At 41.5% G+C, this 25,375-nt stretch overlaps 1 protein-coding gene across 1 annotated transcript in view; it reads right to left on the bottom strand.

Moving 5' to 3' along the window:
* TTLL5 (tubulin tyrosine ligase like 5) overlaps positions 1 to 25,375 on the bottom strand; it is a 289,229-nt gene that overhangs the window by 253,083 nt on the left and 10,771 nt on the right. The window contains exons 4-7 of the mRNA XM_036262547.1: positions 19,641 to 19,723; positions 18,260 to 18,366; positions 14,354 to 14,484; positions 4,805 to 4,887 (exon numbers count right to left, since the gene is read on the bottom strand). Coding sequence (XP_036118440.1) covers positions 4,805 to 4,887; positions 14,354 to 14,484; positions 18,260 to 18,366; positions 19,641 to 19,723 — 404 coding nt within the window. The remainder of the gene's footprint in view (positions 1 to 4,804; positions 4,888 to 14,353; positions 14,485 to 18,259; positions 18,367 to 19,640; positions 19,724 to 25,375) is intronic.

The raw sequence follows: 25,375 nt of genomic DNA, 5'->3' as shown, positions 1-25,375 counted from the left end.
AAGAAAAGAATGGTTTGGGTAGAGTTTCTTTGTACACTATTACATACTGATAAGCAACTAATGAAAGCTTTTTCATATCTTTAAGTCTGTTTCCTTTTCATCGGTCCCCAATTAACTAATTTTAAAGAACTTGAAGGTTAAAGCTCATGGTTGCTGTTAGGTAGAAAGAACAGTTCACTGATGAAAAGTGTACACTCTAGAGTCAGCTAGACCTGAGTTACAATCTTAATTCTGCCACTTACTAAGGAAATAACAGTAATTACTCCATTGGGTTCTTATAAAACGTAAATGAGATAGCATTTGGAAGGCACGATGGTAGGCACATATTAAATGCTCAAAATATACTGGTTGCGTCCTCTAAAATTTAAAAAAAAGTCCTTGTTTCTCTGTCCCCAGCTTTAATAAACATCCTCTGCCCTGGCCGGTTTGGCCCAGCGGTTAGAGCATCGGCCTGCGGTCCGGAGAGACCCGGGTTCGGTTCCCGCTAAGGGCATGTACCTTGGTTGCAGTTTGTCCCCGGCCCTGGTTGGTTGTGCGGGTGGCGACCACTCGATGTGTCCCTTTCACATCAATGTTTCTCTCTCTCTCTGTTCCTCTCTCTCCCTCCCACTCTATCTGAACAAAGAATGGAAAAATGTCCTCGAGTGAGGATGATTAAAAAATAATAATAATAAAATAAAAAATAAACATCCTCTAAAATTAATAAAATAATAAAAATAAAATACTGGTTGCTATTATCACTGCAAACTCAGCAGCATCTATGTGGCTGCACATCGCAGATGCCACGTGTCGTCCTACTGAGCAGTGCGCCGAGTTGTGATGAAGACCCACAAGCATTAGGAGGCAGTCCCTATTCCTCACAGGCTTTAAGGAGTGACAGCACCTGGCACATAGCACACTCCCTAATATCTGTTGGACAATGAGAAAAAATAGAGAGCAGATAAAATAACAACATATAAACAAACAGAAACAAGACAGCTGTACAGAATTATAGTGACACGTGTAAGAGGGACTAGAGGGACCTCAGTACACTTCTGATGGGTTAGATCCTCAAAGAAATGTTAGTATCGTATTTACCACGGATAATGTGTGAGACAAGGATGACTAGATCTGACTTCTACAGTCAAATTCACACCCTGATCAGGAAACACCAGGTCTTCCCCCTCCTCACCCTGAGTATACTAAATTGGGAAAATATGGCCTTCAGTCACAGTTACTGAAGGAGCTGGATCAAACACAATTCTGTTCCTTTATGATGTATTTCTAGAGTTAAAGAGCACATTATTAAGAGACTACGTTAGCCAATCGGCTGAGATGCTTCCATCTGTAGGAGCTCACACTTCTCTCTCCGGTATTACATAAAAGTAATGCTTTTTCTACCCTCTATCCTGTTCTCGTAATGGTACAAGTTGCTATTTGCAGATATTTTCCAAAAGGCTGTGACTATTACTGGGAGTGTTAAATAAGAAGCCCTCTCACTCAGCAGGAAGACAGGGAATGATCTTTTCGTTGGGCCCCACACCTAACTCTGCCCCCCACAACGTCCCTCACCCACTCACACGAGTTCCGCCCACAGACCCTCTGCTGGAGCACTCCCTCCCTACCCCGAAATCTAAAAGGAAAGCAGGCAGCGGTCTTGGAAACAGTTACTTCATCCAGTTGGCTGATGGGTCACATATTCCATGGGAAGGGATCCAGGTATGGAAAAGAGGGGATGGTTAGGCCTTGTAAGTAAAGAGAGAGAGGAGAGTATTAACTACATGGTTCTTAGGTCTGAATAAAAGAGGATAAAATTCCAGTTTGGGAGTGAAATGGGAATATTTCCCCATTATGTCCACATGCTGCCAGCTCCCCTGGTGCCTGCTGGCACCTTCCCAGGCTTCTGTCTGGCACCTCCACCAAATACCTCAAAGAATCAGACTCATTCCAAAGCTTCTCTGAGGAGGAGGGGGACCCAGGGTCCAGCCAAGTACTTTGATCTATGCAGGGGGTCTCCAGGGAGTCAGCCCAGGGAGAGGTGGGAAGGAGGAGAGTCTGCCAAATGCATTCTCTAAAGACTTGTCACCCCCTTTATGAGACTCAGCATCCAGGGAAGAGTCAGGGCACGAGGTTCTCAGCCCCACCAAGGAAAGTTTAACTCTTCTATTCTTTATGATAGCTTTAAAATAACAAATCACGAGGGCAAAAGGGCATTCCAAAAGAAAAAAGTCCCAAATGAGCTGGGAAAAGATCCTATTCTTCTTGACTCATGTCTAAGAAAATAAAGAGCAAACTTGTACCACCGTTGACTTTCAAAAGCAATTCCATTTGGCAGCTAAAACCGAGACCCAAACTAGTGCCATCTATGAAATTTAAACAACATTGGCGCTCCTGGCACAGAGCTGAAGGAAAAGCTGTCGGACAGGAGCCTTCACACCACGGTCATAACAGAGACAAGGAAAGAGAGAGCCAAGGCATCTGACCAGGGCCTTCTGTCACAAGAGACCAGGGCTTCTAGAGTGACCCAGGGCCAGGTAACAGGACTTGTAGCTTGGCCTGGGGCTGAAATAGTTGCTGTATCAGAACCAGACCCTACATGTCTTCAGTATTTATGATAGTTTTTAGTCCAGACCGAATTTAAGGATTTCCCAATGTTAAAGACCCCCAAGAAAGTTAGTTTCCACATGTACAGGAAATAGCTCAGATGATGTGAAAAGAGAATAGGGGGATAGATGGAGTATTGACCACATACACAACGTATTTACCTCCCTACCCCCTCTTCCCTTACAGAGTCCCACTGGAAGGACAAAGAAGATATTTTCTAAAAGAATGGAAAAATAACAAGTCTAGAAAGCCATTAAAGGAGCCAACAAAAGACAAAAAGTCTAAGGAGATCCTGAAGGATAGAAATCAGGTAGAGAAAACAGAGCAGAGGAAGCCCCTGCCCAAGATATCAGAGGTGAGTGATCTTCCCGAGGAGGACTCGGAGAAGCTCTAAGCTGGCAGCGAACACAGGAGTGGGCCCAGGACAAGCCAGGTAAGTCATTAACATGCAGCATTTGGAACGGTGATGCCAGTGGGCCTTTAACACCCAGACTTTGCCCTCAGGATAAAATCAAAGTATGACACTCTGGAAGGACACCTTGTATGAGTTCAGGGATCTGAAAGAGTGGCACTTGAGGTCATGCTATCCCGCAACAGGTACAAAGGGGAAAAGAGAGGAAAGGTATCACTGCCCCAAAGAGAAATCGCCACATCTTCCTCTGTCTTCATGATAAGGCCTGCCCTGTTTTGGCAAGGGGGAGGGAAGAGGCATGCTCCTCACTCAGGCCCACGGAGGTGCAGCCTGACAGTCGACATGCTTTGCTCTGGCACAAAATTCAGACAGCCTCCTGTCCAGGGGAAAGCTGTCAGGGAATCAGTCCTACTCCACAGTAGGGGAAACTCAGGCCAGCTGTAAATTCCAATGAGTCCTGCCTTTTGTTCATAAATGTGAGTCAACACACCTAGGGTCACTGAAATAAAGAAAACCCAATAGGAGGAAAATAAGACAATCCATAAGAAAATTCACAAAACAGAAGAGAACTATAAAAAAAACTTCTAACCGGCATCTTCAGAAAGACCAGCAGACAAGCTGCATCCACTAAGCAACAGAGGCTGTCAATAAGAAAGCAAATCAGAAAGCAAGAGTTTCTGCAAACCATGAGAGCCAACATGGAAACACAGTACATGGAATAAATAAGTGGACAGAGCTCAAACTGGTGATCCAGAAGATAAAGATAGTGGCAAGACACAGAATTTTAAATGAGAGAAAAGCTGACATGAAGGGAAGACCCAGAATGCCTCAAAAGGAAGTTCCAGTATTAAGGAATACTAGTTTCTATATGAAAAAGGTAGACCAAATATTCAGGAAGAATAAAAAAAGATCCAGACTGAAAAACTGGTTAAATTTCAGAATTTTATGCTCTGCAGAGTTTCTATTGAGATTAAATCTTTTATTCAACTTATAAATAACGCAGAAAAACTGAATCATAGTTATTGAAGAGAATGCAGATGTTTAAAATCCTTTAAAATATAAAAATAATAAAAAGTAATCAAACTTAGAGGTAGAAAGTGGAAGGGAGGGTAGCAGGTGATGTAAGTACAATAAATATCAAACTGGGAATTAACAAACAAAATGCAAAGTTGAGAAAGGAAGAAATATAATTCAATTATATGAGGTTAGTAACCATTACTATAAATCTTGTGAGTGAGACTGTGGTTAGGACTTTAATTTATTTACTCTGTATATGTATTCAACTTAAAAACAACTTTGAATGAGGATTTTGCAAAGAATCAAGATACTGATGACTTTTGAAAAAATGAGAGGATAGGAGGAAGAGGAGGAGGGGGCTGAGAGGGAGGAAGAAAGGAAAATGCAACATGGATGCCACACCAATTTGGGTAAATTTCCCTGATGACCTTGAGGGCAGGATCCCACAGTTCTGCTCACAATAAAAACTAAATGTTTATGCTACTAATTAATGCTTATGGCTGAGGAATTAACATGACAGTAGCTGAAAGCAGAAAGTTGCCTCTTTTCTGCTGACACCAAAGACTGTCCTCCCCCAAGATTGAGTCAAGTAACTTTTCAGCCATAGAGTAAATATTGTCATGGGAGGAAGTTATTGCCAATAGAAAACTCATACCCACCCTCAACGCACACCTCTGAATGCAGATTTCAGAAGGGAACACCTGCTCTTAATGAAAAGGAACCATATTAGAAATCAGGACATAGGGTGAAACTGGGAAGAACAGAAGAAGAGAGGTTGTGCTGGATACTTACATTGTTGATCAGGTAGACGCCCCGCCCCCTAGAAGAGGCCACTGGTTTTACTATCCAAGGTCCCCGATCCTTTGAATAGCAATCTGCTCAAAATATTGGGAGATAAAAAGTGGGAGAGAGAAACAAAGAGAAAGAAGGGACATGAGTATATCAACTTAATTTCAACAATGGTTTATCTACTCAGGTACCAAAAATTTTCCAAATTTCTAAGTGGAGGGCAGCAGCTAAAATAGCCTGTATTTCTGGACTAGTCTTCAAAATTAAACAAGAACACAAACAGAGGCCAAAAGAGAGAGAGAAGGGTGAGAGGGAGGAGGGAGGAAAAAAAGAGAGGAGACAAGAAAGAGAAGGAGACAGCAAAATTGCAGCAAATATGACGTAATCTATTTTTTTATCCTCACCCGAGGACATTTTTTCATTTTTTGTTCAGATACAGTGTGGGGGAGAGAGAGAGAGAGAGGAACATCAACGTGAAAGGGACACATCGAGTGGTCGCCACCCACACGACCCAACCAGGGCCAGGGACAAACTGCAACAAACTGCAACCGAGGTACATGCCCATAGCGGGAACCGAACCCGGGCCTCTCTGGACCACAGGCTGACGCTCTAACCGCTGAGCCAAACCAGCCAGGGGTATATGACATAATCCATTTGCCCTCTTGAATGAGAGGATGAAACAAAATAAGGTAAATATCTGGATGTTAGTCTATTGCTGTCACAAACACCCTTCGTGAATGTTTGAGATCCTCGCTTACCTTAAGTAAAGAACCTCCTAAGGCTAACGGTGCGGATGGTGACAGGAGTTAATGCCAGATAGCTTTCCTTAAGCAATTTCTCTAAGCTTGTAAGGAAAAATCACCTAAACTCAAACAATGTGCAAGTGGAGAGGAAAAACACTCATTTACAAGTGAATAAAAGGTTCCCCCTACTCTTGTTCCTTTCCTTGGTCCAGGTTTACACCTTCAACACCTTGGGATCAAGGGAAGAGGAACCAAACAATGGACACTAAGACTTGCAGATAGCTTTGCCCTCCACTTAAAGGTCAAAGGATACCAGTGTAAAGTAAGAACAAAGAACTCTCCCTCTGTTATGAACTAAGCTGTCTTTTCAAGACCTCCCAATAGGCACTTGACAAACCATTTCACCAGCACATGAAAAAGTAGGTCTCAGCCCAGCCATGTGGCTCAGTGGTTGAGCATCAACCCATGCACCAAGAGGTTGCTGGTTTGATTCCCGATCAGGGCACATGCCCAGGCTGTGGGCCAAATTCCCACTGGGGGACATGCAGAAGGCAGCCAATCGATGTTCTCTCTCATTGATGTCTCTACCTCTCAAAAAAGTAGGTCTTCCTGTCCACTCTCCTCCACCTTCTCCTGCTTCTTCCCTTGGTGCAACCTAAAACTCAATGAGCAATTCCACTTCTAGCTCTACTCACATATGTGAAATGTTGTGTGTACAAGATCATTCAATGCTGCAGCATAGTAGCAAAAGATGTCCATCAATTAATTAAACTATACTGCATCTATATGAGGGGCCAGCAAACATTTTTTGTAAAAAGCCAGATAATAAACAGTTTAGGCTTTGCAGGCCATGCAAGCTCTGTTATACCTATTCACTTTTGCCACTGTAGTTCAAAAGCAGTCATTAACAGTATTTTAAAAAACGGGCAGGCTTATGTTCCAATAAAACCTTATTTATGGACACTGAATTTCATATGATTTCCAACATGCCACAACATTCTATTCTTTTTTATTTCACCCATTTAAAAACACAAAAACTGCCCTGGCTGGTTTGACTCAGCGGTTATAGAGTGTCAGCCTGCGGTCCAGAGAGACCTGGGTTCGGTTCCCACTAAGGGCACGTACCTCGCTTCCAGTTTGTCCCCAGCCCTGGTTGGGTGGTGCTGGTGGCAGCCACTCGATGTGTCCCTTCACATCGATGTTTCTCTCTCTCTCTCTCTTCCTCTCTCTCCCTCCCGCTCTAGCTGATCAAAAAATGGAAAAATGTCCTCGGGTAAGGTTTAAATAAATAAATAATAAAAACACAAAAATCTTTTTAGCTCAAGGGATGTATAAAAACAGGCAGAAGAGCCCTGGCTGGTTTGGCTCAGCGGTTAGAGTGTCTGCCCGCAGATGGAAGGGTTGTGGGTTCGATTCCCACTCAAGGATACATACCTGGGTTACCGGTTTGATCCTGGGCCCCGGTAGGGGTGTGTGCAGGAAGCAACCAATGTGTCTCTTTCATGTTTCTCTCTCTCTCCCCCCTTCCCTTCCTTCCTTCTACTCTTTCTAAAAATCAATGGAAAAAAATATTCTCAGGTGAAAATTAAAAACAAAAAACAAAAAAACTAGTAACACTGATCACCTCAGAAGTGAATATCTGAGAAAAAGAGAAAAAAGGAAATTTTTATTATTGTTTTGTAATTTTTTTGTACCATGGGAATATATTCCCTTTAAAAAAAAAATGTAGTTTCTATAACTTTAAAGTCCTTCTACACATGACATATTTATAATTATGTAAGACAAATTAAGCCCCTATAAAGTAAAGCTACTAAATATGTAGATGTATATGCAGTTTATTTTTTCATTTTGACATTTTCCCCAGATTCTAAGGAGATAATCAATTGAGCATAGAAGAAACTACTAATGGTAAAAGAAAGCAAAAATTACAAAATGTCCTGAACTTCATTCATTTAACACTTCTAAGTGCCCAATCCCTGTCAATCAGTTGGCTAGGTGATCGATTCATGTCAATCAGCTTCATGCAGTAGTGGCAAAGACAGTCTTTGCCCTCACGGAGATTAGACTACCAGAAAAGGCAGACATCGATCAAGTAATTACAGACACACACTGAATCATAAAGACTAAGTGCAGGGTGCAATAGGAATGCCTAAGGAAATGACCAGACCTGTCTGGAGACAGTACCCTCTGCAGTGACAAGCACATGTATGAAACTCACTTTCACAAAAGGGAAAATCTAACTAAATGCAGGTTTTGCCACCTAACACTTTAATAAATTTTATGTTGTGAACTAGACTTGCAGAAGTTTCTGCTTTTTCTGGTGCTTCACTTACCATGTTATTGAAAGTCTAAATACCAAACAAAGATTTGTCTTTCATGCTAGGCTTTTATCCATAATGTGTTATATTTCAGAACAAAGATTGACTTTTTTCATAGGTTCTAAAAATGTGGTTACGAAGCAAGAAAAATCAGAGGCAAAGGCAGGGCGAAGCTTGGCAGCCTATAAGGGTGAGGGTGCACCAGACCGGATCTGCAATCCTTCCCCGTGCCTCCCCGGATCTACACTGCAGCCTATGAAGTCTAGTGGAAAGAACATTGAACCAGGGGTAGAAAGATCTGAGTTCCAGTTCTGACTTTTACACCATAGGTACTTTGCTTAACTATCCAGTCTCTCATAGATACAGAGAAAACAGACTGGTTGCCACGGGGGAGGAGACTTGGGGAACTGGGTAAAAAGGGTGAAGAGATTAAGAAGCACAAATTGGTAGTTATAAAATAGTCATGGGGCTGTAAAGTACAGCATAGGAAATATAGTCAATAATATTGTAATAACTATGTATGGTGCCAGGTGAGTATTGGAAATAGCAAGGTCTATACTTTGTAAAGCATATGACTGTCTAACCACTATGCGGTACACCTGAAACTAATATAAAATAATACTGAATGTAAACTGTAATTGAAAAAAAAAGTTTTTTTTAAGTCTCACGCAAGGATATTTTTCTGTTTATCTTCAGATAGAGTGGGAGGGAGAGAGAAAGAGAGAGTCAGAGAGTAACATCGATATGACAAGGACACATCAACCAGTTGCCTCCCGCAGAACTCTGACCAGGGCCAGGGACGACCCGCAACCCAGGTACGTGTCCTTGACTGGAATCAAACCCAGGACTCACTGGTCTGCAGGCTGACACTCTACTGCTGAGCCAAACCGGCCAGGCCTAAAATTTTTTAAATCAATAAATCAACTATCCAGGTTCGTCTTCAAAATGAGGGGTTTAGTCTGATTAGTTATGATTTCTTATAATGCTAATATCATGATTCTATAAATTTACTGATTGCTTTAAAATCTAGCTGCCTGCAAGGAACTGCAATTAAAAAGCAAAAATAAAAATTTTGCTCATTCCTTAGAATTATTTCTCAGCCACTTTTGCAAATGAAGATGGCCACAGGTCACAATTCTGGCCAATCAGACATAAATAGAAATCTACTGGGGTTTAGGAGGAAAGTTTTGCTTTTCTGACATTAGCGCCACCCTATCTTTCTGGTTTCCTTCTTTCTGCTGACAAAGCATCCACTGGGTGGGAAGTGGCTGGATTTGGCAAGAGATTCCTAGGTTCTTCAGGGTCACAGATCTCCAATTCTACCACATTCTGTAACTAGCAACAGTGCACCAGGAGTCTAGAAAGATATATACCATGTATTCCAATCCTCGTGCTCAAATTACTGGCAATATCCAGGCTTTCACATCTCTTGAGGTAGTGGCTGGTCTCTGGGCTAGATCTCTATAGGGATGGATTTAGGTTTTTCCATTATTAGAACAAAAGCCGTGAGTTCATGAGATCCACCTTGGCTGGTATCCCCAGTGTCTTTAGGCAATCCTCATGTTCGTTCCTTATCAGTTTCCTTTCAAAGGTCCTGCACAGGCTATTCTCATACCTTTTTGTCCCTCTCAAACACCCAAACCACCCCTAGGCCCTTCATTCCTGGCATGTGTCCTCATCACCCCACTCACCAAGACGGCTGCGAATCTGTTACATAAACCCACTCACCTGCTTTCCTCTCTATCTAAAATTGTATCTGGGTCATCACTTAGCCTTCCTTTCCTTCTTTCAGGGGAGAGACATGCCCACCTCTCTCCTAAAGCTCACCCCTCCCTGGGGCTCTTGATTTAACCCTCTCCTGCCTTTTCTGGGACCTCAATCCCTTGTTCGTATCTTTGAGCTCTCTTCCCCCTTGGATTTCTCTGTGGTGCTGCTTCTCATTATTTTCCCTCCCTTAGTAATCACATCCACCTTCATACGCACACATTCCAGAATCTATTTCTCTGGCAGAACTAAAAACTGCCTTTACAACTGCCTGCAAAACATCATGACATGGATGCCTACAGGCACCCCAAAGCCAAACCTGGTTCAAAATGTAATCCTCTTCCCCTTTAACACTCCTTTATAGTTCTGGTTACACTCTCTGGATCAAGACTTAATGATCCTCCTAGCTTCTCAGACTCATACCTTTGGAGATATCTTTTTGTTTTAATCCTCACCGGAGGATATTTTGCCATTTATCTTCAGACAGAGTAGGAGGCAGGGGAGAGAGAGAAAAAGAAACATCGATGTGAGAGAGACACATCAATTGGTTGCCTTCCACATGACCCTGACCAGGGCTGGGGACCAAACTGCAACCGAGGCATGTACCAATATTACATAAAATGTTGAAGGGTCTTCTTGAAAAAGAAGATTAAAAAATATGAACAGTAAAATGGCAATAAATACATATCTATCAACAATTGAACAAACAAAATGAGCAAGCAGAATAGAAACAGACTCATAGAGAAATTTTTGTTGGTATCCAGATGGGAGAGGGATTGCGGGAATGAGAGAAAAAGATGAAGGGATTAAGAAGTACAGATTGGTTGTTAGACTGACACGCCTCAAAGGGAAGGAGGGAGAGGGGCGGGAAGAGATAAACCAAAGAACTTATATTCATATATGCATAACCAATGGACTCAGAGAGTATGGGGAAGGCAAGAAGGGGGCTGGAGCAAGGAGGGGGGAGGTCAATAGGGGATAATGTAGGGACATCTGTAGTACATTCAACAAAAAAGATAAATTTTTAAAAACAAAAGGAATCTTATTGGTTTCAGTCTTGCCAGGATGCCAGTCATTCTTTGCCAGTTGTCCAAGGTTTATGTCCTATAGGGTCCAGTGGCACACCCTCCCTGATCACTCTAGCTGGGCCCTTGAGGTGCACCTCTAGTGTGGACTGTATACCCTTCTGTTGTAATTGAGTCTTGATTGCTGTTGGCATATCAGTGGGAGGAATTTACTCAGGCTGCTCAGCTGTAAGGACTGGCTGTGCCCACTGATGGCTGGCCTCTGAATACCTTGGAGGACCAGCTGTGCAGGGGCCCACCACACAGAGCAAGACTTACTTCAGCAGGGCTCTGGTGCCCACTGAGTCCACTCATTGAATGTGTCACTTGTGGAGGTGGTTGGGTGGTGGTGCTTCACTGTGGTCTGGAGCTGTCCACTGGGTGTGCTGTCTCTGGGGTGAGGTCAACCACTGCCTGGGTTCCATCCAGAGCCACCAGGCATAAGCTACAAAGCAATCTGCATATGGCTGCTTCCTGTGCTGAGCTTGGAGATGCCCAGGCAAAGCCAAGTGGTGAACCAAGGCTGGCTGCTCCTAGTGCCGGGCCTGGGGACATTTAGTGAGAGATATGGGGCTTGCTGAGGCCAGATGCTGTTTGTTTGGGAGAATTTAGGAAAGTCTGAAACAGGAGCCAAGACAGGCTGATCCTATGGTAAAACCACTGGAAACAGCTTGGGTGGGCCTGAAGGTTGGGTGGGGCGGGGCAGGGCCTCAGGGAGGGAATCACCAGGGCGGGGCAACCAGTGTGAGCCAGGTTGCTGGAGTCCCAGATATGGCGGCTGTCTGCCGCCCCAGGGAAGGGCTCACCAAAGGAACAACAGTCTCCACCAGCACATCTGTCTGGGAGAAAACTGCCCTACAGCTCTTGCCCTAATGCCAAACAAGTCAGTTCTTCCCTGTACATCTCTGGTGCCTTTCAAGCTGCCTCCCCGATGCTGGAGCCTGGAGGGTGTGGGCCAGAGTAAGTCCACGCGAGCCCTTTAAGAGGAGCTGCCTGGGGCTCCAGCAGCCTCAGCCTCCCTCAGCCTTAATCCCCACTGGTTTTTACAGCCAGAAGCTATGGAGACTTCTTTCCTGGCACTGGAACCCTGAGCTGAGCAGCCTGGTGTGGGACGGGGACCCCTCACTCCTCAGGGAGGACCTTCACTGCCGAGGTGTCCTCCTGATTTTTATCCACCACCCTTGGGGGCAGGACCAGCCTGTCCGCCTCCACCCCTACTACCAGTCTGGATGTGGCTTATTTTTTAATTTTGTAGTTATAGAACTTCCATTCAGCTTGATTTCAAGTGGTTTTGAATGACAGTCCTTCTGTAGTTCAATTGTAATTTTGATGCGGTTGTGGGAGAAGGTGATACAGCATTTACCTACGCTGCCATCTTGACCGAAGTCCAAGAAGATTCCTCTTTACCACCACATCTTCCCTGTCCTCCTCCTTCCACAAACATGGTAAACCCTGCTGAGATTGTTGGGTGGCAACGGCAACGGGTGACTTGTTTGGGGGATTAAGAAACACCATGTGCCTGTAATAAATGCCCTGGGGCTAAATGTGGTGGCTTTGGGTTGCAGCTGTATTAATTCTGTGTTCTATTGAGCTTTTGAATTTATTTTTGTTCAAAAGAAGAACACATAAAAGTCTGAATGATTGCTGAAGGAGCAATTCTACTGAAAGACACGTCAGGCTTGAACTGACAGAGAAACCCTAACTCGATCCAACAATCTGAAGGAGTTTCCCCAGCCCTGAAGCTGCCTCCGAAGGCTGGGGGAACGGCAGAGTGAGCAACAGCAAAGAGGGGAAAGGAAACTTTCCACTTACACTCCTGTAGTCTTTGACAGAGAATTATTCTGGCTTTAACTTCTCCTTAGAAATCCAACAACAAGAGGAGTTCAAACTGGGAACCCTTTTACATTGCTGACATATTAGTTGAAGCATTTTTAGGTTATCATGTTGGCTTATTATATAATTTTTAACTTTGATCATGTGTGATGTATCTTGACATAACTTGAAATAGGAAATAATACTGAACATTTTTTAAGCACCTATAAAGCACCATTCCAAGCACTTTCCATGTGTTAACCTGTTTAAACATCCCAACAACTCTCCAAGGTCAGTACTGGTAAGAGTCTCTTTTTACAGAGGAGAGAGCTGAAGAACAGAGAGGTTTAAGTAACTTGGCTAAAGTCACATAAAAAACTCTTAACTATAAATTCTCAGCTTTGAGTGCACTGCAACTTTGAAGTGAACTTCATTCACCTAATTAATACTCTACGTCGACCCACTTCAGGGCCCTCTGTGGGCAAACAATGAACTGTCAACCTGTGGTCCCGGCGGGAGCGACAAGTGCTATCAGAGACATGGCCTCACTGAGGCAGATACTATGACCGTCCCTGATGACTTCAGTCCCAGACGCTGAACAGCCCGCCAGGTGACCAGACAAGATTCTTAAGTTCAACTGGTTAAAAGTATCAAAAGTCAAGAAGCTGAGAGAGACCTTTCTCTTCCTTCCCTTCCTCCTTCCATGCTTCTTCTACCTAACATAGAATTGGTCTCTCTCTTGGACTTATCAAGAGGAAAACTGTCTGTCTGTCCTCTCTGTGTCGTACGCGATCCTCCTCACAGCTGTGACGTCTCTCACTGGCGATGTAGGGAAATGGTCGTGTACAAACTGCCTGGTGTCTGGAGCAATAAGGCGCAGCGGTGAAGAGCACGGCCTCTAGAGCCAAACTGCCAGGTCTGAATCCTAACGCCCCATTTGCAGGCTGCCTCACGCCAAGTTCCTTTACCTCTCTGAACCTTGGTCTCTTCATCTGTAAAAGTGGGAATACTAACAGTACCTACCTCAGAGTACAGGTGCCACTTAGAAGAGGGCCTAACAGAAAGGAAATGTTCACAAAGCGTTAGCTGTTAGTGTTGTTACTATTTACACTCTCCCAGAAGGCCTGCCTCACACCTTTTCTGTGCACTGAGCATACTGAGTCAGGCTCTGCCCCACAAAGGGAAGCCTCAACCGGCCCATCTCCTCTGCTTAGACCTGGGGAGGTAAGTTCACTTCAAGACACAAGAAGTAAGAAGCCCAACGACACTCGAATGCAGACCATGTGTCCCTATCTAGCTGTACCAGCAATGCAGCTGACATTTAGATCCCTAGTTGGCTCCCATGTATAGTTTTCAATTAGTCTACATTCCAAGGAAAAAGTGTGACTAACTGGTACCTCCAAACACCAAAAGATGCTTGATACCCCAAAAAATATAAGTCACACAAGTCCAGAAATGAAGGTGACAAGAATATTCTCTAAATGGCAAGAGGAAAAGAGACGCCAAAAAAGGGTACATATGTAGTTTATATGAAGAAGTATACACATCCTTACGCGTGCACTAACTCTTGCCAATGAAGAAGAGACTTTTGTACAAGACAAGAGCACATTTATGTGACACCAATGTGTCCTGACATAAATGATACTGACAAGCCTTTCTAAGAATGAATATACAGGCACATGTTCAGAATACAAACAGTTTTAAAGTTATCTCTGTAGCTGTTCTACTAAAGAAATACACTTTTTTAAAGGATTTGAAAAACCTTGATTGGTTACTGACTTGAGACAGCCCTTGAGGGACGTCTGTCAAGTTCAGTAGATGGGGACAGGCAGTGTGAGTCAAGGCACTTACTACAGAACTCTGCGTACTCAGCTGGCAGCAGGAAGGTCTGGGGGAGGATGTGAAAAGCCTTGAATCCATGCGTATGCTGCATCCGAATGATGTTTTTGTACAGCCGGTCCTTCCGAGTTAGTTCATATGACCTAAAAATCATTGAAGTATTTCCATTTCAGTAAACTCGGACTCAGAGGTTTGCCAGTGCTATCACATTCTAAAGAGTTCATGTTCACGGTTCTAGTACACTCACTGACGACAGCAGTCGATCCCGAATCTATCACTGTCAACCCCAAAGGTTTATTAACCATTTTCATGAAATGAATTTCTTTAGTCAGATTTAGTAATTAAGGTATAATTCAAGTACAGTAAAATGTGCCCTTTTTAGTGTATAATTCTGAGTTTGAACATACACATAGTTATGTTAACCACCACCACAATAGAGATATAAACAGTTCCAACATCCCAAAATACCTCAAGTCTCTTTGTAGTCAACTCTTCCAATCATCTCCAGGTCCTGGCAAAGATTCACCTATTTTCTGTCCCTGTAATTTTGCCTTTTCCAGAAAGTCAAATAAAGGGAATCATATGGTGTGTGTATCCTTTTGACAATGGCTTCTTTCACTGAACATCACACACACAGTTCAGATTTATACTTGAGTATTGCATTCCTTTTTAAGGCTCAGTAGTAATCCATTGTTTGGGTGTACCACAGTTGTTTATCCATTCACCAGTGGAAGAACATATGAACTGTTCCCAGTTTTTGAAGATTACGAATAAAGAAGTTACTATAAGCATTTGTGCACAGATCTTTATTTATTATTATTATCTATTTATTTATTTTAAATCTTTACCTGAGATTTTCCATTTATCTTTAGATAGAGTAGGAGAGAAAGAAAGAGAGAGAGAGGGAGAGAGAGAAACATCAATGTGAGAGAGACAAATCAATTGGCTGCCTCACGCATGACCCCGACTAGGGCCAGGGACTGAACTGCAACTAAGGTACATGCCCTTGATGGAAATCGAACCCACAACTCTTTGGTCCACGGGTCAACGTGCTAACCACTGAGAAAAACCAGCCAAGGCATTATTATTATTATTTTAATCCTCACCCGAGGATATGTTTTTAATTGATTTTAGAGAGAGAGGAATGGACAGGGAGAGAGAGAAATATCAATGTGAGAGAGAAACATCATTTCATTGCCTCCCATATGTGCCTCAACCAGGGATCAAACCCACAACGAAGGTATGTGCCCTGACCAGCAATCAAACCTGCAACATTTTGGTATACAGAATGATGCTCCACCAACTAAGCCACTTGGCCAGGGCTGTGTACAGGTTTTTATTTGAACATTCGTTTTTATAAGTTTATTTTTAATTTCTTTTTTCTTCATTGATCTTAGAGAGGGCGAGAGAGAGAAACATCAATGCGAGAGAACATCAATCGGCTGCCTCCTGCATGCCCCCCACTGGGGATCGAGCCCACAACCTGGGCATGTGCCCTGACCGGGAATCAAACTGGGACCTCTTGATGCACGGATTGACGCTCAACCACTGAGCTACACCAGTCGGGCAGTTTTTCTAAGTTTTTGTGTAAACATACACTTTTGTCTCTAGGAGTGGGACTACTAGGTTTAATAAGATTGTTTAGTAAGTAGTATCAGTTATATATTGCTGCCTAATAAATTCCTCCCAAACATAGAAGCTAAAGAAAAATAAACATCTTCTATCTCACAGTGTTCTGTGGGTCACGAATGTAGGAGTGGCAGAGCTAAGCAGTTTCGTCCTGGGGTCCTCGTGAGGTTACAGTCAGGACACTGGCCAGGGCTGCAGTCACTCTGCCGTTCCCCCAGCCTTCGGAGGCAGCTTCAGGGCTGGGGAAACTCCTTCAGATTGTTGGATCGAGTTAGGGTTTCTCTGTCAGTTCAAGCCTGACGTGTCTTTCAGTAGAATTGCTCCTTCAGCAATCATTCAGACTTTTATGTGTTCTTCTTTTGAACAAAAATAAATTCAAAAGCTCAATAGAACACAGAATTAATACAGCTGCAACCCAAAGCCACCACATTTAGCCCCAGGGCATTTATTACAGGCACATGGTGTTTCTTAATCCCCCAAACAAGTCACCCGTTGCCGTTGCCACCCAACAATCTCAGCAGGGTTTACCATGTTTGTGGAAGGAGGAGGACAGGGAAGATGTGGTGGTAAAGAGGAATCTTCTTGGACTTCGGTCAAGATGGCAGCGTAGGTAAATGCTGTATCACCTTCTCCCACAACCGCATCAAAATTACAATTGAACTACAGAAGGACTGTCATTCAAAACCACTTGAAATCAAGCTGAATGGAAGTTCTATAACTACAAAATTAAAAAATAAGCCACATCCAGACTGGTAGTAGGGGTGGAGGCGGACAGGCTGGTCCTGCCCCCAAGGGTGGTGGATAAAAATCAGGAGGACACCTCGGCAGTGAAGGTCCTCCCTGAGGAGTGAGGGGTCCTCGCTCTAGGGGCTGGCTGTCGGCAGGAAGCTTCAGCTCTCTGCATGCGGATTTCTCCATCAGGCTGAGTGCCTTCACAACAGGACAGCTGGTTTTTCTCAGATCAAGTGATCCAGGAACGAGCAAAAAAGAAGCGGCAGCATCTTTCATGACCTGGTCTCGAAGTGACATAGTGTCACTTTGGCCACAGTCTATTCCTTATAAGTCAGTCACTAAGTCCAGCCCACATTCAAAAACAGAGAAAGTAAATTAAGCTCCATTCTGAAGGCAATGTCAAGGAATTCATGGATATGTTTTAAAATCACCACATAAGTATATGTTTAATTTTATAAGAAACTGCCAAATTGTTCTCCAAAGTGGCTGTTCCATTCTGCATTTCCCACCAGCAAAGTCTGAGTGTTCCAGCTGCACTGCACTGCACCCTGACCCGCACTTGGATGTCTGGGTTTGTGTTTTTTTCAGCTGCTCTAACAGGCATGTAGTAGAACCTCATGTGGTTTTAATTTGCATTCCACTAACAACTGCTGATACTGAACATCCTATCATGTGCATCTTTTCATGTCTGTATATCTTCTTTGGTGAAGTTATCTGTTCAAATATTTTGCCCATTTTGAAAGAGTGTTGTTTATTATTGAGTTCTGACAGCTTATTATATATTCTAGATATAAATTCTTTTTCTCTGTTAATCCTCACTTGAGGATATTTTTCCCATTGATTTTTAGAGAGAGAAGGAGAGAGAGAATAAAATGGATGAGAGAGAGACATATCGACTGGTTGCTTCCCACATGTGCCCCAACGGGAGCCGGGATCAAACATGCAACCCAGGTACATGGCCTAGACCATGAATCGAACTCTTAACCTTTTGATACATGAACTAATGCTCAAACCACTGAGCCAAACAGGCCAGGGCTACATATAAATTCTCTATCAGATATGTGTTTTACAAATATTTTCTCCCAGATTCTGGCTGGTCTTTTCAGTCTCTTTCAAAGAACAGGTATTTTAAATTTTGATGAAATCCAATTTATCAGTATTTTTCTCTTATAGATTGTACTTCTTTTTTCTTTTAATCTTCACCCAAGGATATGTTTTTATTGATTTGAGAGAAAGGAGGAGAGAGAGAAACATTGATGTGAGAGAGAAACATCAGTAGGTTGCCCTCCAGTACATGCCCAACCAGGGATCAAACCTGTAACCTAGGTTTGTGCCCTGACCGGGAACTGAACCCACCACCTTTTGGGGTATGGGACAATGTTCCAACCAACTATACATGGATTGTACTTTTACTGTTATCTCGAAGAGATTTTACCTAATCCAAGGTCATAAAGATTTTCTCCTTTGTTTTCTTCTAGAAGTTTTACAGTTTTACATTTAAATCTATGTTAATGTCAGGTACCTTTAAATGGAGCAAAGTAGCTACAAGAGCATTACCTGGGAAAGTGATTAACCTTTTGGGCTTCAGAAAGGGTGCGAAGTAAGAAGGGCTTCAGGTGGGATCCTGTCCACATTAGGTTATAGTCAGTGCTGCTTGGGTGAACCTGAGGGCAGATAAAAAGACAAGATAAAAAACATCAGAGATAACTGCTCTCCAGGAAGAGCCATGGCAGAAAAGGCCACAGAGATTTTTCATCCACAGAGCATTCATGGGGGTGGCCCAGTTGGTATGTGAGTCTAGCAAGACAGAAGTTGAATACACAGAACACAAAAAATAGAATAAATGAGTCCTTCTACAGAAGTCCACAATGTCACTGAATATTCTTGCATATCAAAATATGAGAAGAGGGCCCAATCCCAAAACTCCCTTTTCAGTGTCTTTCTGTTCTTGCAGATGCTGGGTATAAAGTACTGATCAGAAGTAAAAACTTACAGTAGCAAACAAACGTAGAATCCATCCATCCATCCATCCATCCATCCATCCATCCATCCATGCATTCATTCATAAGAATTCATTTGTCTATTCATTCAATAACTGTGTGTCCTGTGCCTATGATGTGATAGGTGTCATATTAAGCCCTGGAGATAAAATAGCAACAAGACAGGATATGAACTGGTATCAAAACTTCAAAATGCCTACTTCAGACTTCAACGTAGGATAAGGAGCTAGCAACCAGACTTTTATCAATTGCCTCAAAATCTCTACAGGGGAAGTCTGTCCAGCATTTTTGACTGTCCCTTTTGATGTCAACATCTCAAATTTCCCAATTTTCTTTGGGAATAATATACCCTTGGGTTTCAAAGGACCTGCCCATCACCTGTCCCTCCCTTCCCTCAAGGGGTGAATCTATGACGCAAGCTGGGCCATTCTATCTCCAGTATGTGATTCTTGAGTGAAAAAAGGTGCAAGGACAATGAATGGAGCTCAGTCACTTCCATGGCAGTGCCTACAGGAGATGGTCCTAAGATTCCTGTCCCAGGTCTCTAGAGCTGGCCTGTCATCTCCTTCCAAAGGCCTGCCTTTTCAGTTTTTCCTCTGATCCTGCTAACCATCTTGTGTACAATTTTCCTACAAATCCCTTTTGGTTTAAGTGAGATAGAGTCATTTCTGTTGCTTGCAATCAAAAAATTTTAACTGGGTAACAATTCCTTATGGGCAACTCTGCCTCTAGCCTAAGCCTAAAAATATAGCAAGAAAAATTGTTTTTTAAACTGTGAAAAGGTTTTCCATGTATTGAAGGAAAAGCTGGAAAATCCACTCAGAAAAATCAATGAAAATTCTGCATCACCATGAAGCACTGGTCCCATGTACTTTCCAGAGTTGACATGGGTAACTGACTTTTGGGCAGATCAGGCGAGGTAGTCAAAATGAGCTTACTTCATGAAATCCATGGGCTGTCAGAATGCTGCGTACCAGGCGACTGTCTGTTCGCACAATCTTGTAAGACAAATGATAACGTTCTAAAGAAAAATACAGAATCAAGTTCAGTAACCAGAAAGTTAACTGTAGAGACAGAAATAAACTATAAGAGGGTGGCTTGCTTAATTACACTTGATAACATTATACTGCTATCCTTATGCTACTAAAAGTAGGGGCTGCAGATTATTTTGGACCAGGGGTTCGTAACCTAACATTGGTTGGGGGTTATGAAACATGTATGGAGGGAAAATGACATCTTCACTTTCACCTATTTCTAGTTGCAATTTAACATTACCTTCAATTAGGAATGTAGGCAGGCAGCAAAGCAGAGTATTATTAGCAGTACCTGTGACCCTGCCACCAATAGAGATCAGGTATTTTAATGTTATTTTACAGTTCTTAGAGTTATCTCAAAATATCACTTATTCCCACAGTATTTGAAAATTATGGAAGCTAACAGACCTACCACTAGATCATTATTAATGCACTAATAAAAAGGTACATATATCACAAATTTAATATACTAGACTTTCTTATAGTCATATGTAATTTTTTATACACTTACGAAACATTATTCTGACTTTAAAAATAAAATAAAACAAAGCAAAACATTATTCTGAGAAGACACTCATTAGGATCCACTGCACCCACAAGATTAAGAACACTACCCTAGTTAGTGCTCTGCACAACACTGGATACCAGAATATCGTAAACCAGGGGTCATAAACAGGTGACCTGAGGGCCAAAACCAACCTGCAGACACAGTTTGTTCATTCTTCATTGTGCTTTAAAAATAAAATTGAGCCCTGGCCGGTTTTGTTCAGTGGTTAGAGCGTCAGCCTGCGGTCCGCAGAGACCCTGGTTCGGTTCCCGCTAAGGGCACGTACTTTGGTTGCAGTTTGTCCCCGGCCCTGGTTGGTCGTGCGGGTGGCAGCCACTCGATGTGTCCCTTTCACATCGATGTTTCTCTCTCTCTCTCTCTCCCTCTCTCTCCCTCCCACTCTATCTGTACAAAAAATGGAAAAATGTCCTCGGGTGAGGATTAAAATAAAATAAAATAAAATAAAAATAAAATAAAATAAAATTGAATTGCTAACCTTTTGGAATTCTAGGAATTTGTATAAAAATCTAGATTTCTGGGCTTCTCTTGAAAACCCTGCGCTCACTCACAATCTCTCTCTCTGGTACGGCAACAGTCAACTGAAGAAGTGCAAGTACTTCCTCCAGTTTAGGCCCACGCTGTCCAGTTCGGCAGTCCCCACCGGGCCTACTGCACTCATTCATATTTCCTGCCTGGCACCTGTAAGCATTCTGTTTGTGACCCCTGTCTGAAGGGAAAGTCTGTAATCACGTGATATTTCTATATATCCCCTAGGATTAACACTGACTCTGGCCCATTAGATTCAATCTCTTTCTATGCGTGACAAATTGCTTGAAAATGTTAGCTAAGAATTCTACAGAACAATTTCTTTAAAAGGACTGCATATTGCCCTTGTTCGTAGGAGATACATACCGAATCAAATATGTAAGCATGAAGCATTTGAACTAATTCTCAAATGGTAGGGAAGGGGGAGAGAAGCAAATATGGCAAAATGTTAATAATTGGTGAATCTATGGAAAGAGTATACATTGTATTATTCTGAAAACTTAGAAAAATGAAAGACTATTAGGTCTTTTCATTATAACTGTGATCACTGACATCTCCATTTTTGGACCTGTAAAAAGCCAAAACATCAACTGCTGGAGACCAGGTCTGCTCTGTTTCGGTACCTGTTCTACAGTGCCTGCCTTGCAGAACCAGGCCACAGGGAAAGTGATCAGTAAAGTGTGTGGAAAAATAGACGACGACTATATGAGGACTGGGGGAAATGGGAGGATAATAACAGAAAGAGTATGTCTCTGGAACCAAACTATCAGGGTTAAAATCCTGGCTCTACTACCTCCTGTCATCTTGTATAAGTTACTTCATTTTTCTGTGCTCAATTTTCTCACCTGTAAAATGGGACTGATAAAAAGATACATACCTCTTAGGGTACCTGAAAGCACTAAATCAGTTAATACATGTTTTAGAATACTTGTTGATATATAATAAAAAATTGTACATAGTAAAAGACTAAATATATAGTAAAATAGCTATTAATACCTAGTATCATACATAGTAAAGTATATATTTATATAGCAAATACTATTAATATTCTTTCTCCTACTTCTCCTAATGTAGAAGAAAATTTTAATTATCACTGTGCTCAGTGGCAGACCTGATTCTCACAGCATGTTAAGTAGTAAGTGGTGACCAACTCCTTTTAATCCATACCTACTAACTATAACCCATCTCAGATACAACACTGAACATGTTCCAAAAGGGTGGTGCAAAAATGGCAGGGTGCAATGATATAAAGTAGCTGTGACTGCTGGCGATTTTAACTCATTCACATTCTGTGCCCAACAACCCTGTGACCAATAATGTTGGTTACCAGTGTATGTTCAAACAGAGGTTATAAATTGGTGACCCAAGGGGCCAAGTCCAGCCTACAGACATGGTTTGTTCATTCCTTGTGGTATTTTAAATGTAAAATTGAATTAGTTGCCAACCTTTTCAAATTGGAACAATTCATATAACAATCTAGATTTCCGAGCTTCTCTTGGAAAACCTGGCAACTCTAGGCTCTCTCTTCCCTGGCAAGTCAGGTGAACCTGCCCAACTGCCCAAGAAAGAACCACCTTGCCCATGTTTTCTTCAATATAAAAATACGATGCGAGGCATAGTTCTCTTTGACTACCAGCAAACGACCAAATATCCCGCATCGGAGCCTCTGAACCCACACTGCATCAATTCCACTGTGAGCCTGTAGATTTCCTCTTCTCCAACTACTTACAAGCATCCCAGGAGGCAACCGGAAGTGCTAGGACACCTGGCAAGTTTCAGGACGGACTACAGGCAGAACAAATAAAAACAAGGAACCAATAATCTGTCAGCAGAAGCACCTTAGGGAATGGTGAAGTGCTCTAAGGGGTTTGATAAAAAATACCATGGGAAACTATAATAAAGATAAAACTGACATTTTTTACTTTTAGAATATAAGAATAACCCCTTCAATGGCAACATAGTGTAGCTTGCCCTACTGTCAGAAAACTACAACTGCACTGTTGCATGTGGTAGACACTGGCCGCATGTAACCACTGAGCACTTGACTAGTGTGAGAGAGTAAGTGATTTTTAAAATTTTATTTAACTTTAATTAATTTAAATTTCAATACTGATACTCGATTCAGTTGGAAAACTTGTCTGGAATAGCTTGAGCATATAAATTCATTTTTCAACTATAACATTTATGGAATATAAATACAGTTCAAGTACTCCCAATAAAAATTTACACCATCTTGAGATGTGCTAGGTGTGTAAAATACACATTGGATGCAAAATATCTCAATGATTTTTTTATTGAGTAAACATGGAAATGATATTTTGGATTATATAAAATATTAAAACTACTTACTTTTTTAATAAGGCCACTGGAAAATTTACATACATAGCTTACATCATATTTCTGTTGGGTGCTAGTCTATACAAATGCAAACTTATGAAACTGACACATTCAGAAGCGAATTATAAAATGATACTTCATTGTAGAAAAAGATTACTTTAAGCTGAAAATATCTGTTGCCTCTAAAATGAAATTCCATTTACATGTTCAAAGTATATACAATTTTGAAAAAAGGATACGTTCCTAGAATATTTAACAAAGCATATGAAATCATATTATACCACAAATATTAACAGTGAATGCAATGAAACATTGACTAGATATCAGAAAAGACAAGGCTGGTGTCTAACAGAAAATAACGAATGCCCCAGATACACTCCTCAAGAGGATTTAACCACAGGATTACGATCTCAGCAGATCTATGTCAGCTATTTAGGAGAGCAAAGAGGGAAAAAAAATAGACCAAGAGTTGTTTAACAATTCAGAAATCTGAGGCAGCAACTGCAGAAGTCATTCAAATTGTTCTTCACATACAAAAGGTGAAAAAAAAATTATTAAACCTCAAGGAATTGGGAAGATACAGAAAATTCAAAAACAGAGTTTGAGAAAAAAGTTTAGTGTTTTTTTTTCTTCACAGGAATGTGTCTTTAAAAAAAGAAGAAGCCCAAAGGCTTACATATTCTAGAAAATAGTGATTGTTTGAATAATGGGAAAACTTACATTGATGGATGCTAATTTCCAATAAATGTTAGGTATTCTAAAAAGGAAGGGTCCGCTCATTGCAATAAAATACATAAAGTTATGTGACAAGCACACCAAAAAAAAGTATGTTTGCAGCAGGGATTATTTATTTCTGTTGTTTTCAAACCCACATTTGACATTTTGACTTAAGTCATATTTTGATTTTGAGGAAGTTTCTCAGCAAATGTTAGCAGATCTTTAGTTGCTCAGAATTTAGAGAATATAAATGAACCATGTCCCTTTAAGTGGTAACCTAGCAACTGGCTAAGGGGAATAGAACACAAGGACCCCTAGGGAGAGAGGAAGATTCAAATCCTACCATCTTCTAAAGTCTTGGCATATTATGGCAAGGACAGACCTTAAAGTAATTTCAAAGTATAGCAGATCCTATTCAACAAGTAGAATAAGTTGGCGTGCGTACTATGTGCCAAACATTAAATAACACTTAATTCTCACAACGCCTGCAAAATAGGTATTATCTCCACTTTACTAACAATAAAATGAGTTAAAATGGCTTCACAAGTAAATTTTATCAAACATTTAAAAAACTAACACCAATCCTTCTTAAACTCTTCCGAAGAAGAGGAGGGAACTCATTCTATGAGGCTAGCATTACCCTGATACCAAAGCCAGATGAAGATATCACAACAAAACTACAGACCAATATCCCTTATAAATACAGATGTAAAAATTCTCCACAAAATACTAACAAACCAAATCCAGCAGCATATTAAAAGGATTACACATGATGACCATTTGGGATTTATCTCAGGAATGCAAGGGTGGTTCAACAAACAAAAGGCAATCAGTGTAATCCACCACATTAAGAGAATCAAGGAAACAAAACAAAATCATCTTAAATGATGTAGGAAAAACATTTTACAAAATCCAACACATGTGCATGATAAAAACACTCAACAAAGGACTAGAAGGGGACTTCCTCAACACGATAAAGGGCATATCAAAAAATCCACAGCTAAAATCATTCTCAATGGTGAAAGACTGAAAAGCATTTCCCTTAAGATCAGGAACAAGACAAAGACGCCCACCTTTCACCTCTTCTACTCAACACTGTACTGAAAGTTCTAGTCAGAGCAATTAGGCAAGGAAAAGAAACAAAGGTATCTAAATTATAAAGGAAGAAGTAAAATGATCTCTATTTGTAGATGAATGATCTTGTATACAATCCAAAAAAACGCCCATCACATAAAAAACTTAAAGAGCTAATAAATGAGTTCAGCAAGGTTTTAGGACCTAAGATCAATACACAAAAATCAATTGTATTCCTACACATTGGCAATTAACAACCCAAAAATAAAATTGAGAAACCAATTCCATTTATAATAGTATTAAAAAAAATTTAGGAGTAAATTTAACCAAGGAGCTACACGACTTACACACTGAAAACTATAAAACACTGCAGAAAGAAATTTAAAAAGGTGCAAATTAATGGAAAGACATTCCTTGT

Source organism: Molossus molossus, unplaced genomic scaffold (genome assembly GCF_014108415.1).
Source record: "Molossus molossus isolate mMolMol1 unplaced genomic scaffold, mMolMol1.p scaffold_m16_p_1, whole genome shotgun sequence".
Taxonomy (NCBI): domain Eukaryota; kingdom Metazoa; phylum Chordata; class Mammalia; order Chiroptera; family Molossidae; genus Molossus; species Molossus molossus.
Note: the sequence above shows the minus strand (reverse complement) of the source record. Positions and strands in the feature narration are given on the sequence as shown.